The sequence below is a fragment of the Scardinius erythrophthalmus genome, assembly GCF_964197995.2.
Source record: "Scardinius erythrophthalmus genome assembly, chromosome: 20".
In the NCBI taxonomy this organism is placed as follows: Eukaryota; Metazoa; Chordata; class Actinopteri; order Cypriniformes; family Leuciscidae; genus Scardinius; species Scardinius erythrophthalmus.
This window is the reverse complement of record NC_138240.1, coordinates 10,770,396-10,788,373: the sequence shown is the minus strand read 5'-3', so window position 1 is coordinate 10,788,373 and position 17,978 is coordinate 10,770,396. Positions and strand designations below refer to the sequence as shown.

Here is a 17,978-nt window from a genome sequence, read left to right as displayed (position 1 = left end):
TTTAAGTAGGCATGAAGACTGCAAGTGTGATTAGAACTTTTGATTACCCAATGGGACACACTTATAGTGTTGCAAATATGCAAATGTTTACAGAGCTTTATTTAGATTTTCAATACTTTGTATTTTGAAATAAACTTCTTAATGCATTTTAAAATAAACTTCTGAATGTCTGTTCAGTAGTCCCTATGCAACATATTGCGATTTCAGGGCACGCGATTTTCCAAACCTAATGCACGATAGTATATGCTTAGCCTCGAATACTGCTTCGAGGTAGTGTGGGTTTAGTGTGCTTTGAGGGCACTGCGCTTTTTGATGGGACAGTCTTGCACACTTGCTTTCTGTTTGTTCTCAAGTGGCGAAGACCACAAGTGTGGGTTTTTGGACAGGCCCAAAGTGTCAATCGTTTGTCGGAAGGTAAGAATTGGGCCCAAAATCGTCCCGTTTATCTTGTAGTGTGTGGGTGCCTTAAGTCATCGTACAACTTGTTTATAACTTGTTTAACTCGTACTGCACCGTTTTTTTATTCCATTTCACTGTCCTTAAAGGGTTAGTTCACCCAAAAATGAAAATTATGTCATTAATGACTCACCCTCATGTCGTTCCAAGCCCGTAAGACCTCCGTTCATGTTCGGAACACAGTTTAAGATATTTTAGATTTAGTCCGAGAGCTTTCTGTTCCTCCATTGAAAGTCAATGGACGGCATACTGTCCATGTCCAGAAAGGCAATACAGACATCATCAAAGTAGTCCATGTGACATCAGTGGCTCAATCTCTAGTTTATCAAACGGCGAGAATACTTTTTGTGCGCAAAAAGTAAACAAAAATAACGACTTTATTCCACTATTCATTTCCTTCTCTCTGGTCCTCGAGCTATTTCACGTAGTGTTTTTGCGTAGCGCGTCTATGTTATACGTCACTTGAGGCTCACTATTGGCCGACGCTGGTCATGTGTGATGCGAGTGACGTACAACACAGACGCGCTACGCAAAAACACTACGTGAACTCACTCGAGGACCAGAGAGATGGAAATTAATAGTGGAATAAAGTCGTTATTTTTGTTTGTTTTTGCGCACAAAAAGTATTCTCGCCGCTTGATAAACTTGAGATTGAGCCACTGATGTCACATGGACTACTTTGATGATGTCTGTATTGCCTTTCTGGACATGGACAGTATGCCGTCCATTGACTTTCAATGGAGGAACAGAAAGCTCTCGGACTAAATCTAAAATATCTTAAACTGTGTTCCGAAGATGAACGGAGGTCTTACGGGCTTGGAACGACATGAGGGTGAGTCATTAATGACATAATTTTCATTTTTGGGTGAACTAACCCTTTAACTTGATTGTTTTTTTATGATGACGCTATAGCTGCTGACGTATTGAAAATCCACCAGAGAGGATGCCATCTGCGGCTGTCGGTCCCTCAAGAAATAATTTGCGCAGCTTGTGTTTACTTGAATGAGTAATATACAGTAGGTTCATTTGTGCCAGAACTGTAATCCGCGCAACACCGGTATGCAAGTTACTCATTTATTTTCAAGTAGCGCCATCTGACATGTTCTTAATGATACTGAGGATGTCCTGCGGGAGCAGCCTGAGATTAAGATGATTATATGTTGTTGCTCATTAGTTTCATTTGAGACACTCAAGAAAAGTATGAAAATCATCCAAATGATCCATTATAAATGGAGGATGAGTACGAGATAATCATCTTTTAAACATTCTCAATTATTAGAGATGAGTCAACAGAGACTCATGCCTTCATTTGTTTAGCTGCGAAACAAAATGTCCAGATGATGCAGTTCTGGTCATCTGGGAAGAGGCAGACCATGGAAACCATGAGCAATGGTATGCGAAGGAAATTTTAACAGGCCCGAGACGACTGGTTTGGAATAAACACAGACTTCAATCCTGAAAGTCTCCTAGGACAGAAGGATTCATTCAGGAACATTCTTTCCTATAATATAATATAATGTAGTTTATATAATGAAATTGAAGTAATAGGGATTTTAAAGGGGTATTTTTAGTATGGGTGAAGATTACTAGGGGAGCTTGCAGTAAGGAGAAGAGGAGAAAGGAACAGAAGATGAAAGGAGAAGAGCATGATGGAGGAGAGGATGGGCAGGGTAAAACTGGATTACACCCTCGCACTGAGAAAGAGAGGGATTATCCAGCCTCTGAAAGAGGAGAGGAGTCAGCGGATTAAGCAGATAACGAAGAGGAGTGGTGAGGGGATTACGCCGATGAGAGCTGGATTCTACAATAATCCCTTCAGAAAAAAACAACAATTTATCGACTGCCAAACACACTAGCGCTGATTGTTAATATAGTCCTCCATAACCTCATCCACTCTTTGCCTGAAATTCATTTGCCATTAGATCATAATGCAGTTCTAATCTCACTTTACAGTAAAATTCTTGTCTTGTTTTCCAGCAGACATTTCATATAAACGGTGCTTCATTCACTTCATCTCTCCGTGCGCCTCCATCTAATGTCAGCCCCCCTCCCTTCTCGCTCGGAGCGAGCCAGCTCTAATTTAAGAGACTGTGGTTATATAAGGCAGATGGTCAGGAGGTCAGCTGTGTGTGTGTGTGTCACATAGAAGAAAAAATACAGAAAAGAGGCTGCTTTTCAATGAAAATGTGCAATTCAAGACTGCAGGAAGGTAAGGAAGAGACTCTGAAACAGGAAGAGACATCTAAACAGAAGAATAATGAAAAGCGAAACAATGCTCCTGGAGCGGAAACGTTCGTATATTTACCCCGAGGGAGGTGTGTTTTGACAACGCTGCACAAACACTGCTGGAAAGATTGATTTCCCTCATGCTGTTAAACAGAATTTGATTTAATGCATAAAAAGGTGTACACGAGACAAAATCTGAGGAATAAACATGGTTCATGATAGGGGCGGGCATCATGCAATATAAGGGGCCATGAATCAATGAAAAAGAAAACGCATAAGAGAGATTATAGACTGAAAGAAAGCAGAGGATGAAAAGGAGTGGCCGCACAGGATGGGGTAACAAAGCTTTCTTTCAGCTTCCGTGTGTTTCCGCTGTTCCACTAACCTACTTACTGTAATCTCTTCTCTCCTCATTTCATAATGGAGACTCCCTGGTTACATCATATTGCTTCTATCTTCCGCACACTTTCACACGTCCTGTTATTACATCCCCCACATTATTGACATTATTAGATTGGCTTCCTGAAATAAAGTCAGTCTCCCTTCCTTCTCGAACACGTTGCTTAGTTTCTCAGTCAACCTCACCTCGTCTACAAGATGTTCACAAACAAAATTCATTTTTGATAGCATTCTTTGAGACGTAAGAAGGGTTTTATGCCATTCAAAAATTTGCCCAGCACCCACCAGTGATGATGTAAGAGCTCCCATATGTGCAATATGGACTACATCATGCATTTATGAGTTTTTGTTTCAGTATACAGTCTGTATTTAAGAGCTTGTGTTTATATTTCTGTATAGCATAATGTCCATGTTTCTTTCTCCTTTGTCAGCATTAAACACTGCATTCATGATTAAATGTTATTTGAAGCAATTTTAATTATTAACTTCACAAATTGACCTATAAAACTTTAAAACTTATCTAAACATCTCTGCTCAACATTTATGCTTGTATAGCATTTAACGAAAATATGCTTTGGCAAAACTTATGTCATTGAGTTCTCCCTTGGATTTGGCTTGTATTCTCATTTGAAAGTCGCTTTGGGTAAAATTGCATATACTTAATGATTTATAGGTGTTTTGGCTGTGATTTCAGTTGGCTGTAATTTAGGCATTTGACTAACCTGGAGTTAAAATCAATACACATAGCTGCAAAATATCCATAAACATGGAAATTTGTGAAAAATTTAGTAAAATCTCACTTAGACAACCCCCCAGAAAGCATAATAATATTGTAGCCTACAGAAATTCCCTTAACCTGTTTTTACTTTATGAAAGAAATACACTGTCACTAAAATAATAACTTTATGCTGAGCTGGTCTGTTTTAAACCGATAAAAATGTTTTCTCTGACCTTTTCACCTAATTGAATTATTTGACTATTTATCACTAGATGCAAATGTGTTTAAAGCCTCAGTAGCAGTCAAGTAAAGCACGTTTGCTTTTATTTATTTTTTTATTACCTTTTTTTTTTTTTTTTTTTTTTTTTTAGTGGGCTGTGCTGTAATCGCAAACAATCGCAGCCGCTGGAACCGCGAGCCCGCGAGAGATTCCCACGATACTGTTGTGGTGACACTGACACACTGCCACACTTTCCCACGCGCGCTCGAGCTCTGGCACACGGATCCTCCTTAAAGCGCGTGCCCGAGTGCGGGAGCGCGCGCCGCTGCCTGGGGGCACTAGGCGGGCCAGTGGAGCTAGATCATGTGAGAGTCCACGCGCCGAAAGTAGGTTAGACTACAGAGAAGCACAGACGCAGAAAGAGGGAAAGAGTAGAGGGCATCATTTTATTACATAGCCGACAGAGCGCGCATTTACGCAGGGGGGAAAAAAAAGGCAATGATGAAGCGGAATTTACTTTGAACAACCGGATGAGAAGAACAAGTAGGCTGTGCAATAACTTATGAAGTGTAGTTGTTATTTTTTTACAACTGCTCTGTTTTGGAGTTTTCCAATTTTCACCTGAGTTTTACTGTCGGCGCTGTTCAAATGTGCTGGAGTTATATTATCATTCGCAGATAATATCATCAAAATGAGAGGTAAGTTAAAGAAAATGCATTTTTAGAAACAAAATAAAATTGTCTAATAATTGAAAAAACTGTCACTTTGACATTTGTGATTGTGTTTGCTTTGATATTGCACGAACTGCGCAAAGTTTTAATCAAAGTATAGGCTAAAGCACGCGCAAGCGCGCAAAAATATCGCTCAGATAATCTGCAACAGTTGCTTGTTTGTAACATGTTTCTTAACTACTTTGATAGTTTCTCACTACTCAAAAATGTACCGAATATAACCAGTAGCCTACACGGAAATCATAAACTTTGCATAGCTCTGTTTGGTTTCTTCGCTTGCAGGCGTGAGAGGGAAGCGATTAACGTCATGTTGGAAACGTCTCTCTGGGTTGCCATGTCCGTTCTGCGATACCTTGTGCCGTGTTTTTTTTTTTTTTTTTTTTTTAAAACCACTTTGTGATTGTTTTTCTTCTTTTCGTTTCATATAGTCTCATAAAAATGGCCAGTTAATGTTTTGCCTTTTTTGTCAGAATAGTCAAGCATGTAAATATGTAACCACGTCCTTTTGCTGAAGGGGTAGGCATGAAAGAGATGTATTTAATAAGTTAGATGGCCGGTTGTATGTGAAACATTTTGATTATGATTAAAGGGTTATAGTTATTGAAATGACGTAATTTGTAGCAAGTTACAACTGGACTTGTGTAGCTAATTGATGCATTATTGATAGAATAAATCTATTTTTTCCATTATTTGCTTATAAAAGTTAAAGTTGCTTTTTATTTAGTTTTTTTTTATACCTGGTTGCTTGTTTTTGCTTGATTTGGCAACAATCGTCTCACTGTAGTTACTGTTAGCTGCCGCTAAGCGCACCTCATTATGTAAGAATCAAACAAAGTGTTTGTAAATGCTTAAAAATATAATAATCACTAAGTGCTGTTATTTGAACTGCATGCTTACTTAATGTAAAGTTCAAATACTGCATTATGGTCGTGCGTAAAGTTGTTATGTCTTTGGTCACGTATAAGCTCTTAACCGCCATATTGAACTTGAGCTGAATGTTTGTGTCTTTATCGTGAAAAAGCTTATCGTTAAGTTCTGGGGAGATCTCTGCATGTCAGTATGTGATTGTGAGCTGTTGGGGCACAGGGAATGGGGTGTATCTGCTGCGTGTTGTTGTTTTTCAGTCTCAGCATGGCCGCCGGTCTGACAGTCTTTCTGCTCCATTGACCTACTTCTGTCATTGAGGATTACACAGCATATTACAGCACTGATATATCATGGCGCGAATTGGACAGTTTTAAGATCTGTTAACTGTTTTCCTTATTGGCATTTTATTTTAACCTTTACCCAGTGCTGAATCTCAGCATGCCAAACGTGTGATGGCAAACTGTACACTAAACCTGAAATTCTGTATGAAGGAAACAGCGCCTGCTTTGGTGCGAATGCGTAACAACAAGGGCTCAGTCAAGCTTAGTTGCGTGTGATTTCAGATATATTAGCTAACTTTAATAGATTGTAATAGTTTTTATATCCTAGTAATGTTATATTCTGGAGTTAGTTATATTTCTGCATTGCCATTGGAATGTATAGACTTTTGTTAGTTGAAATTCCCAGAATGTGCTGAAAAGAAACTAAGTAGAAAAATGTGCCGAGATGTAGCAAAATGAAATTAAAAGGGTGTTATATATTCAGTAGGTTTCTTTTGACTTTATCCATGATCCAGAGGAAAGACACTCTTCTATATGCAGAGTGCTGTAACTTTTAAGCCACCATGGCTTTGAAGACTTAGGCAATGAGCCGTCTATAAATGAATTCTGAGCAGCTTAATACAGTGGCACTTTGACACCTACCCATGGACTTTCCATTCATTTAAACCACAACTTAAGCCCAGGCAATGGGAGAATGTGACCAGCCACTTGATAAGGGATTCAAAAAAATCAAGATTTTTAAGAGTTTTCTCAGACAATGGTTTAACAATAAGAACATCATAATTGTTACACACATAAGTTATGGTGTTTTAGTTTATATGTATTAAATAAAAACGTATTTTTGCTATGACTCATGGCTCATTAATAATAATGACCAACCAGTTTCCATCTTAATATGTTCATACACATTTTTCTAAAATTCCTATTTTATTATTTGAATGAGACTTTTATTGTTTCCTAATCCCAGCAGGCATCAAGATAATTAATGCCCATCAAGAGTCACCTTACACTCCCTATCAGCTCATGTTTTTCAACTTGGTGTTGTTACTTATACCAAAGAATTACTCAATCCCTCTGTGCATATTTAAAGAGAGTCTTGCGGTGTCATTCCACAATCTCAATTTACTTAGTATACTGTAGGTAGGTCACTTTTAAGTGATGTGTGGAAGAGGAAAAATCATTACTGCTGACCACAAAACTGCTTTGAAATCTCACATACGTGTAAGTGAATGCAAATGGCACCCTGTTTGCTTGTGATCAAAGCAAACTAGCTGGTGGGGACGCAGAGCAGGCTCCAAAATTGACTCTAATATGGACTGTGCACACAAATCTCACACAGGTTAGGTTAGGTTAGCTAAGCACTCTGATGCAAATGCTAAGTGCAAGGTAAACGGGACCTTTGGACGTTGCCGAACAAAGTTGTTTGATTATTTGAGATAAAAGGGCATAGTCTCTGCACTTGTCTTGGGTTTTTCCCAGCATCACGCAGTAAACTGCTGACTGGTGTTCGATGGACTGACATACTGACTAAGTGACATAGAGTGGCCTAAAGAGAGGAGATAAGAAGAGCTAGATTACTAACTCCATCTTGCCCTGATAAACATAGCACTCTAATAAATCTCCTCTTAATTAGTTTTTCGTCAATCTGACTGTGTTTCTCCTCCGGTTTCTATAGCAGTGCTAAACAAACAAGAGCTGTTTGATATACGTTTCATTTGCGTAAGTGTTTATGGGAGATTGGCTTGATGAATAATCCTGACAAAAGGAGATGTTTGCCTTTTATACACAGCCTGAATGTCAAAGGTTCCTGACTGTATTACCAAAACAACTGGCAGGCATCTTTTTTGTGAATCTGTCATCCTCTCTGACCTCAAATATTTTGTTCATTTTTTTTCACATTTTTCATTAATAAATTGACCAGAATTCATTGATATTATGGCAAAAAGCTGTAATACTTCATATTTCAGGCATACTTCCTTTGTAGTCAGTTCAGAGCGCTTTTACCTGTCATTTTACAATGTGAGAGTCACAATATGAAAGGTTTTGTTTTGTGTGTGTGTGTGTGTGTGTATAAAAACACCTGACGCATAGCATGGGAAAACTCGATAGGCTAGGTAAAACTTAAAAGGCTTGATAAATTCAACCTCCAGTCGCCATGCACAGAAGCCATAGCTTAAAAATAGTTTTATGTGAGAGCTCTGAGACAGCTGGGACTGTGCTCAAATTCTTGACAGGCTGCCACATGTTGAGGGCAAGTGTAAGTTACAGGGCCCTTAATGAGTGTACTGTAGATATTTCAAGTGTGCAAAAGTCATAAATCAGGCCCATGCCATTACATAAAATGCGCCTCTTGATCTTATGTCTCCGATAAAAAGGTTAATCATAGTGGCTTTGGATTTGTCTGAAACTTAAATGACTGGTTTTCCTGATAATATGATGGTCTTTGATTTTGTGGTTCCACCTTAAACATGCCAAGAGGAAGAAAAAAAAAGGAAAAACAAAAAATGTAATCAGATTACAGAGCTTGCGAGGCTACCGTACAAGCGCCTCCCTCGGCTCAGTAGGAAAGTGTGTCAGTAGAACAGCTAAGCCACATAGCCTGACCATGCTACGCAGGTGAGTGGCATGTGAGCGGGCGAGTCAGAATCAAAGCTACGCCGTCACGAGCCAATGGGAACGTGGGAGGGGTGGGAGGGAGGAATGCTCGTCACTGCGTTGCTAGGGTGATCTCCTCTGAATGAGTGTGTTCATGGAATGTTGCCAGACAGCAGTTATATAACACAGGGAGGGTGGGGGCTAGGGGCTCAGAATGGGGTAGAAGGAAAGAGAGCGAACGAAAAAGAATGAATATGTTCCATTTAGTAATTTCACTGGCATATTACATTATGGAATAAACTTTATTTTCCTCCTCAGTGTTTGAAAATTACTTCAGGAGATTGTGTTTATCAACCTAGCTTCTGGAAATGTCAGGCAGACGTGTCTCTCCTTCTCTCTCTCTTTTTCCCCCCACTCTCGACCTCCATTGCTCACACATGTGATGCACGCATCAGCTAGCATTCGGCCTGAAGTGTAAGTCCTCATGTCATTATCCCTGGACGGCCGGTTCTCTTTGTCACAACACATTAGCCGTTACCTAAGATATTGCGTCATTGCGTAAAACATATTAATGTTAAACACATTTCCTACATCAAGTTCACCTGAGAGGACAGTGCTCCCTGGAAATAACCTTTATTGGATGGGATCCATCCTGTATCATTTGACTCATCTGCAATAGGTCCTAGTGTTTAACCTGAGGTCACTGCAGATAAATGCTATCGACCTGCTATTCTGGGATGGCGCTTCTACTTAGATAAACAGTGTAATGAAAAGAACAGCTTGTTTTAATGGGATGAGGAGGACTTACTTGTGCACATTTTGTTGTGTATATACTCAGTTTTGTATAGTTCTAAAGCACTCTTTGCACTCAAAGGCGCTATTCATGAACCTGCAGCTGTTTATAATTCCCACACAGAGCATCACAATCCGCTTAATTCCAGCACAACTATGCCAAGCAGAGAGCAAGCTTTGTTAATAAAGCTGTTTTTGATTCTGTGGTGCAAGGACTTGTTATGTCATCCTGAGTGGGTCAAAACCCTGAGTCTTTGAATATGTGCTGCAGCGATTGACCCCACTCATTGTGCGTTAGCTGTTCATTATTATTATTGAAAGAATATGACACTAGCGAAGTTTCCACGTCCCTGTGAGAGTCAAACCAGACCTTCAGGCTTTGTGTCGGCCTATATTTATTTTATGCTATTGATCGATTGCTCAAAGATCAATGTGTCAAACAAAGAACGCTGCTGTAGCTCGCTTTAGATCTGTTATGTAGATAGCGAATGGCTTTCAATGCTTTGTGCTTTGAGCCAGGACTCTTCTATAGGCTGTGTGCTGGATAACTCTAGCTAATGTTTCAACCACTTCTCCCTCTCTTAGCTCAAATCGAAGTAATCCCCTGCAAGATTTGCGGAGACAAGTCATCGGGCATCCACTATGGGGTGATCACTTGTGAAGGCTGCAAGGTAAGTGAGCATCCTTTGTCATCTTTCCTTTTGCTCAATAAGGCTTAAAGGGATAGTTCACCCATTATATCATAATTTACTCGCCCTCACGTCATTCCAAATGTGTCTTTCTTCTGCGCAACATAAATGATGTTTTAAAGATTTTTGTCCATACGGTGATAGTCAAAAGGACCTAAAACAACATTGAACACCTTTGACTTTCATCATATGGAAATATCGTGTTCCATGGAAGAAAAAACTCCTATGTACATTGAAACAACATGAGGGTGAGTAAATGATGCTACATTTTTTTAGGAGACCTACATTTCTTAGAGTTGGTTTAAAGGTTTCTGTTGATCTGTTTTCCATGAAATGTTCCCATTGCTTGAGGGAAAAATAATAATAAACAGCGTAAGTGTACAAGACTTGTTAAAATGTAGAGCACCTTGTAGTTACACCCTGATGACGCCTTCAGACTGTTCCCTGAAACAGTAAACAATACAACCTCTTTATCTGATTGGCTTTCTGACCAGTCAGAAATCTCAATCAGCTTGTATTTGACCAAAGGATACACAGTGTGTGCCAGAGCTGATCTACTGTTTCAGACTCTCTGCCCGAAAGTCTTTGTCAAATGCCAAATTTGAATTGAATCCCATTACTCAACCATGTTTTCGAACCACCAGGGTACATGGCATTAATAAATGATCATACAACGGCACTGGTGGCCAAATCCATACAGAAAGTCCTTGAGATTTTTCTATGCTTTGAAAAGAATGAGGTTTTAGAGTTAATTTAAAATTTAACCCTGATTTTACGATGTTATCCTTGATATTTAATACTTAATTGATTTACAAACATGGAGGAAATGGAAACGCAGCCTCTTCTTGACTTCAGTTTTCTTCTTTTTTCCCCCCTTTTTCATTCATAAAGGGCTTCTTCCGCCGAAGTCAGCAGAACAATGCGATATACTCCTGCTCGAGGCAGAGGAACTGTCTTATTGACCGAACCAATCGCAATCGCTGCCAGCACTGCCGCCTGCAGAAGTGTCTGGCACTGGGCATGAGCCGCGATGGTGAGTCTAATCTAAATTAAGGGAGTTTTCTACTGGAAGTGGAGTCTACTTGAGTCCTGTTAAACACCGCTGTGGTCTCAGTGTGAATGTAATGACTTTGTATAGCCAATGGCCACTGGCTATATGTGGTATAATGTTGGCCCGTTTTGTCAGTTCTAATCAACAATCAAATTTTACGTTGTCTTTCTTTCAACAAACTCCTTTTTTCTCTGCAGCGGTGAAGTTTGGCCGCATGTCAAAAAAGCAGCGTGACAGCCTCTATGCTGAGGTTCAGAAGCACCAGCAGTCCCAGGAGCGGGCAGGGGTTCTGAGCAATGGTGGACCTGGCCACACTGGTGATGAGGCCGGGGAGAAAGGCATCAGCCATGGCCGGGCCTACAGCCGGGGCTCCAGCACCACCCTTAGCGACCTGGATGACATAACCACGCTACCAGACGGTCTCCTGTTGGATCTTCCGCTCACACCGGAGGAAGCCGCCGACTACTGCAGCCTAGAGCTGCTGGGGGGAAGCGGTGGGAGCAGTTCGTCCTCCCAGAGTTCTCCTGAGCCCAGCAGACATGAATTTAGTGACGTGACACACATCAAACATGAGTACCAGACCCTGCACGAGTCAGGACTCTACACTCGCTCATTACTTAACCCACCTGAAGGCTGTTCCTTGATGGAAATTGGTTAGTACACTGTAAGAATTGTATTTTATTTTATTTTAACTACTGATCAAAAAAAATGTAACATTTTTAAAATATTTAATAGTTTTACCTATTTAAATATATAAATATATTTAAATGTATAATAGTTTTTAATATTAACTTGTAAATGAGCATGTACATTTAAATATCCAATATTTACTGATAAATTCAGTAATAATATAACTAATATCTGCCAATATATCATATATTCCTATATGCTTCCATAGTTAACAAACTTTGTAAAGATGTTGTGCATGGTTTAATTGTATAAATGTATGTTTCCTTTAGAACGGATTACACAGAATGTGGTCAAATCCCACATCGAGACAAGTCAGTACAGCTCAGAAGAACTGAAGAGATTGGCTTGGACCCTCTATACACATGAGGAGATACGCGTCTACCAAAACAAGGTATCTGTCAACTGCCAATGAGATGCATCACACTTTCTAATACCATGGGGTGTAACAGCAAGTTTTATGATGTGTACGTTGTGATCCTAGCAATTACCCAACCTCACATTCCACGTAAATTAATCCCACAGAATACAATAATTTTTTAGCAGCCTAATTAAAAGTGGATTAAAAACTATGCCACATGCTCATCATTATTGCGATCAGAATGTGGATGGGCCGTGGAAGTGTCTAACATATATTTCTTTATCCAAGTCCACAGAGATGTTGTGGCAGCAGTGTGCTGTGCACATCACGAACGCCATCCAGTACGTGGTGGAGTTTGCCAAGCGTATCTCTGGATTCATGGACTTGTGTCAAAATGACCAGATTATCCTTCTGAAAGCAGGTCAGCATCAACTCTGTGCAAGACCGCAACCAAATCAGATACTGTTTTCCACATTAGTGAATACCTGCAGTAAATACTCTTAAGTGCCAAGTTTATATCTCTAGTTAAATCTTCTAATACAGTATATTTATAGTATGATAGTTTGAGACCGTATGTATTCTTAGTTTCTCATCTGTGTTCTGACAATGGCTCTTTGTCGTTTTCTCTCACTCTTTCTTCCCGTTTGTGTCCTCCCTTTGTGCATTGTGTGGTGTGCGTTTTACCCCATTTGTTATTTAAATGAAAACAAAAAACACTTTTTTTTTCTTTCTCTCTCTCTTTAAAACAACCATCATGCCATTCTATTGAATGTTGACATCACTATTTATCTGTGAAAATGATGACTGTTTTAATGAATCCTCAATTTGAAAACATTTTGTAATTTATGCTATTAAATCCCAATTGTTTTTTGTTTTCCTCTGTGTACGTGTGGAGCATTCTTTTGCCTGTCTCTCCCATCTGCCTCCCTCTTTCCTGCCTTTCCTTTATCCATCTTCTATGTGGCGCTGACCATCCAGGCTGCTTGGATGTGCTATTGATCCGAATGTGTCGGGCCTACAACCCAATCAACAACACGCTGTTGTTCGATGGAAAGTTCACAAGCCCGCAGCTCTTTAAATCGCTCGGTGAGTCTCCTCCCTAGACCTTTCGCATAATTTAGCACCCTGTAGCATTTCAAAGGGCATGTTGGGTACTTGTGTGCAATTAACCTGAGCAATGGTACACCAAGTGCTGTATAATCATATAATGAAGTCACGATTACTCTTTATTTTGACCTAAAGAAACATTAATTTAAATGGAAAATAGGTCAATTTCCAGGTCAATTGAATGACTGCTAAATTTTCTGTATTTTTCCTGACTCTAGGCTGTGATGATCTGGTGAGTGCTGTGTTTGAGATGGCTAAAACCCTGAGCCGGCTACAGCTGTCTGAAGAGGAGATGGCTCTGTTTACCGCCACTGTGCTTCTGTCTCCAGGTAGTTTTACTATAACATTCAAAGTAATCTTTAACTTTTATCAGTCTTTACAGACATTTGAGTTTACTCTTCCACTAATTTATTTCATAGACCGACCTTGGTTGACAGATGCCCAGAAGGTGAAGAAACTTCAGGAGAAGGTCTATGTTGCGTTGCAACACTGGCTTCATAAAAGTGGTGCCAATGAGGAGAAACTGTCAAAGGTACTGGGAAAAAGTCCAAAGATTGAATGGAAAAGCAAGTTCATACTCTCACAGCTGTTAAATGTGAGAAAATCAGGATATTCAAAATAAACATATGCAGTTAATAAATATAGTCATGCTTGTTAAATTTGACATTCTTACTGTTTCATATTATGTGTGAATTCTGAAAACTGATCAAAACCTTCTGAATTGACTGCAGAAGATTTGAACTACAAGAGTTCAACTTCGCAAACGTCTTGTTTGGAATACTTTATAAATCAAATCAAGACGGGACATTTAACTAAAGTCAGTTGCATTCTTTTATGGTGAAATTTAATTCAGATTTAAATTATATTTTATACAAATTGCCCAATTACTTGTTACACACATACACTACCGTTCAAAAGTTTCAGTAAGGTCAGTAAGATTTTTTTTAAGATGTAAAAAAAATATTCAACAAGGGTGCATGAAATTGATAAAAAAAAATACAGTAAAGACGTTTAAAATTATACAAAAGTGTTGTATTTCAAATCAATGCATAACATAACATGGTTTACAATTTTTAACTTAATTTTTATTATTTTTTTTACATGGTTAACTGTTTTTACATTGATAATAATAAGAAGAAATGTTTCTTAAGCACCAAATCAGCATATTAGAATGATTTCTAAAGGATCATGTGATACTGAAGCCTGGAGTAATGACGCTGGAAATTCAGCTTTTCCATTACAAGAATGTATTTCATTTTAAAATATATTAAAACAGAAAACAGTTACTTTAAATTGTAATAATATTTCACAATATTACTGTGTTTACTGTATTTTTACTGTATTTCGATTAAGTAAATGCAGCCTTGGTGAGCATGAGAGAGCGTAAGAGAAAAAGATCTTACCGACCCAAAACTTTTGAACTTTTGGTACTGTATAAAACTCATTAAAGTTCAGAGTGCTTTTCACTGCAAAAACATTTACATTACAATATTGAATATTTAATCATTCAATCAAATGAAATAATAATATAAAAAAATATGTCTATTAGTCATCTGAAAGCCCTTTATTTTATTTTTATTTTTGTACCAATGAAGTTATGTAGGAACATTTTATAACTGTCTTTTCTTTTTCTATTGATTCAACAGATGGTGTCCAAGTTACCCATGATGAAGTCCATTAGCAACCTCCATATTGATAAGCTGGAGTTTTTCCGCCTCCTTCACCCAGAAACGGCCTACAACTTCCCTGCTCTCTACAGAGAGGTTTTCTGCAGCGAGATCACCTTCCCAGACTCCACCGAGGGCTAACATTCATTGAAGTGTCATATTGGCTCTGATGAGCAAGAAATAGAGAGAGGGAGAGAAAGATCAAGAAAGACAGGGAAGGGAAATAGGAGGTAGATGGATATGTGTTTGAGAAAAACCAGCAATGCACTGACAATCTTGCACATTACACTTTAGGACTCCATCTGTAACCTCCCTCCTGATGGAGTGATTCACTCCTCTATTTGAACAGGACCCAGATTTCTTATGAGACACTTTTAAATGACAGCAGTCATTTAAGGTGCTGGTTACCATTACTCATGTTACCTACATATAGTGACTCAAACGGAGTACATGATGTATTTTTGATTTTGAAACCTGGAGATCCTAGATCTCCCTTACAAAAAGGAAGTGCTTGAAAAGTGGATATTTCCCTGGACCATTTTCCAAGTACTCTTAGGAAGAGAACTATGAATGTAACCCAACTGACAAGTGGCAAAGCCTCAGGATTACGACAGAATGTATTATGTATTCCTGCCCCATATGTAAAACAAGCTCTTGAGACTTGGTTTCTGTAGAGAAACAGTTTTGAATCCATGAGAAACTGTTTAATGGGACCAATGTATACACACCTGAAGTCGTAAACGCCACATGAGCACCTTCACGTTCACAGACTCAAACTAACGTACAGTGCATTGCACACACCACACGTGCACGTGGTGTGTTGTCTTTTGAGCTCTTTATTTTTGCATATAAAATTAAAAGATGCAACTAAACTAACAAAAACCTCATCCTTATTACCCTTTCCCACACAAATGCCACTTGGATAAAGATATTAGATGATATTTTGATATCCTCATTTGATCAGAAACCACCTGTATGTAGAACGATAGATGTATTTGAGAATATATTTATAAAGAGAGCCTGTAGATAGCGTATGTAGGCAGAGGACTAACTAAATCGAAAGTTGCACCTTGGAATGAATGTTCTCAAGCCCCTTCAAAGACTTTCCAACCAGAGCTGTGGAATTCTGGGGCTGGAGTTGGAATTGGCATGACATGCTGATTTTGAAACAGGCGGACAGCACTTAAATACTCCACAAAAAAAAGGACTTTGCAGGAGCAGGACTTTGCTGTCGCCCCACATTAGATGGCAGAAAGACAATGGCACTATGAGGGAGACTGAGACAAGTCAGATTCTCCATGTGAGCGTGTAGCAAACCACTCAAACGGAGAACGCAAAGAACACTGAAGTAAGCTGCTGGAAGGAACCATATATTTTCAGACACAACGGACAACCTGAGCTCGCCGTCAATCGCCAGGACACCGCGGAAATGTGGATTTACAGGCCATACCTCATGCTTTGCATTGTGTCTGATGTGCGGATCAGTGTTGTGTGATTTGTTTTTTTCCCCTTTATCCTTTGTGTTCACATATAGCACAACTATTGGTTGACAGAGTCATCAGCTACCCCCCTGAGTTAGGGAATACTAAGGTTAGTTTGTGTTCCAAAACTTTGCAGTTCAATACAAAGGACAAAAAAGTATCTGCTATCTGTCCGCAGTTTAATAGCAGCCTCCATTCTTCCGAGTCAGGAAGTCAAGATTGGTTTTAAGGGAGATTTAGGAGTGGTCCAGAAAGCAGAACACCAACTGAAGCTCCAAGGAGGGCTTTTTCAAAACCCCTCAGTGTCCAGTTCTAGCTTTTGTGAGATTACAGGGTATGAAAGATGTTTCGATTGATTGATAAGTATCAATCTCTAGTTTCCTGACAATTAAACTTAACAAGCTTGCCTGATGTTTCATGTTTGCACTGCTGGAACAGTGCCTAGCTGTATATTTTCTTGTAAGATTTTATATAGTTGGTATAATACACATTTTCAGGGTGCTTAATACAGTATCGTAATGTCTGCCCGTGCAATATCAGTCTTTCCATTTTTAGTATTGACGGCCCTCACAAGCCAAGGATCTCCTTGGATTTCATAAGCACTCCAGATCATTTAACACCTCCTCGCTAAGTTCTGTCTACACTCGAAATTTTCTTTATTTTTTTACGCTTTTCTAGTATTAACTGACTTCAATTGACGTGTGAAGGCGGGGAAAGATTGTAACAAGGTGCACATACTTTGTAAAAACCATTTAGATTTTTGTGGAGTGTAATTCGCAGCCCTACAAACTGCCACAAGCGTTCGCCCCGTCTTTGAGGGTAGTTCTGGAAGTGTGCGTTTACATCTACACTCAGTCACTCAGGGAGATAGCTGGGTTCTCTGTCCTAAAATGTCTTCTTCAGTTAGCCTAGCAAGACACCTTGCACCAAATAGAAGACCTTAAACCTTGATCACTGTGTATGGTAACTTTTCTTGTGAATGTTAATTGCAGAAGTATCAAAGACTTTTACCCCTGTCTTATATCAGTGCTATTGGAGATCTTTTTCAGAATAGGATCAAAACTAAACTAAGGATGAATATAATCTTTGAATCTAGTGTTGTTGTGTTTTTTTATTTGTTTATTTTTGTGATATTTTTTTCTTCATTTCGGTAATTTTCTGTAACATATTTTCTCACCTGTCTAGTATTATCCTTTGTCTTGAAAAATTAAAATCCTATTTTTTTTAAAGAGCATTTTTAAGCAGAAAATCCCCCAAAAAGAGTCTTCATTCTTTGCCATGATCCTTCTGTGGTTGTTTCAGTTTTAACTTTATTTTTAAGTAAATAAATCATATTATAGATTTTAAGGAATATAATTTTATGTTATATTATGGGTACAGAGGATAAAACAAACATTAAAGAGTAATATTGTACAATGAGGATTGAACACATGGATTACAGAATGTAATAAAGGTCTTTTTACTTTATACTGAGTGTGTTGTGGCTTTAAAAACTCCTAAAGGAACGATCCAGCATAATTTTATGTCTAAATCAAGAAGAATTTTTTTTTATTAAAATACCAAAACTTCCCATATCTTATTCTCTCTCTCTCTCTCTCTCTCTCTCTCTCTCTCTCTCTCTCTCTCTCTCTATATATATATAAAATCACA

General features: G+C 38.8%; 1 protein-coding gene across 1 annotated transcript; it reads left to right on the top strand.

The window, feature by feature from the left end:
• The first annotated feature begins 4,338 nt into the window (after positions 1–4,338).
• Positions 4,339–17,794, top strand: rorca (RAR-related orphan receptor C a). Its single transcript, XM_081348255.1, has 10 exons — positions 4,339–4,717; positions 9,871–9,956; positions 10,866–11,007; positions 11,223–11,678; positions 11,985–12,106; positions 12,362–12,494; positions 13,052–13,159; positions 13,399–13,509; positions 13,600–13,712; positions 14,827–17,794. The coding sequence occupies exons 1-10, from the start codon at positions 4,711–4,713 to the stop codon at positions 14,986–14,988; spliced, it is 1,440 nt and encodes a 479-aa protein (XP_081204381.1). The 5' UTR covers positions 4,339–4,710; the 3' UTR covers positions 14,989–17,794.
• The last annotated feature ends 184 nt before the right edge of the window (positions 17,795–17,978 follow it).

Bases quoted from the DNA above. Each gene is read 5' to 3' on its own strand.
- rorca (XM_081348255.1), top strand. The intron at 12,107-12,361 runs GTATCTGTCAAC...TCTTTATCCAAG, and splicing joins TACGCGTCTACCAAAACAAG to TCCACAGAGATGTTGTGGCA. The intron at 12,495-13,051 runs GTCAGCATCAAC...CTGACCATCCAG, and splicing joins GATTATCCTTCTGAAAGCAG to GCTGCTTGGATGTGCTATTG.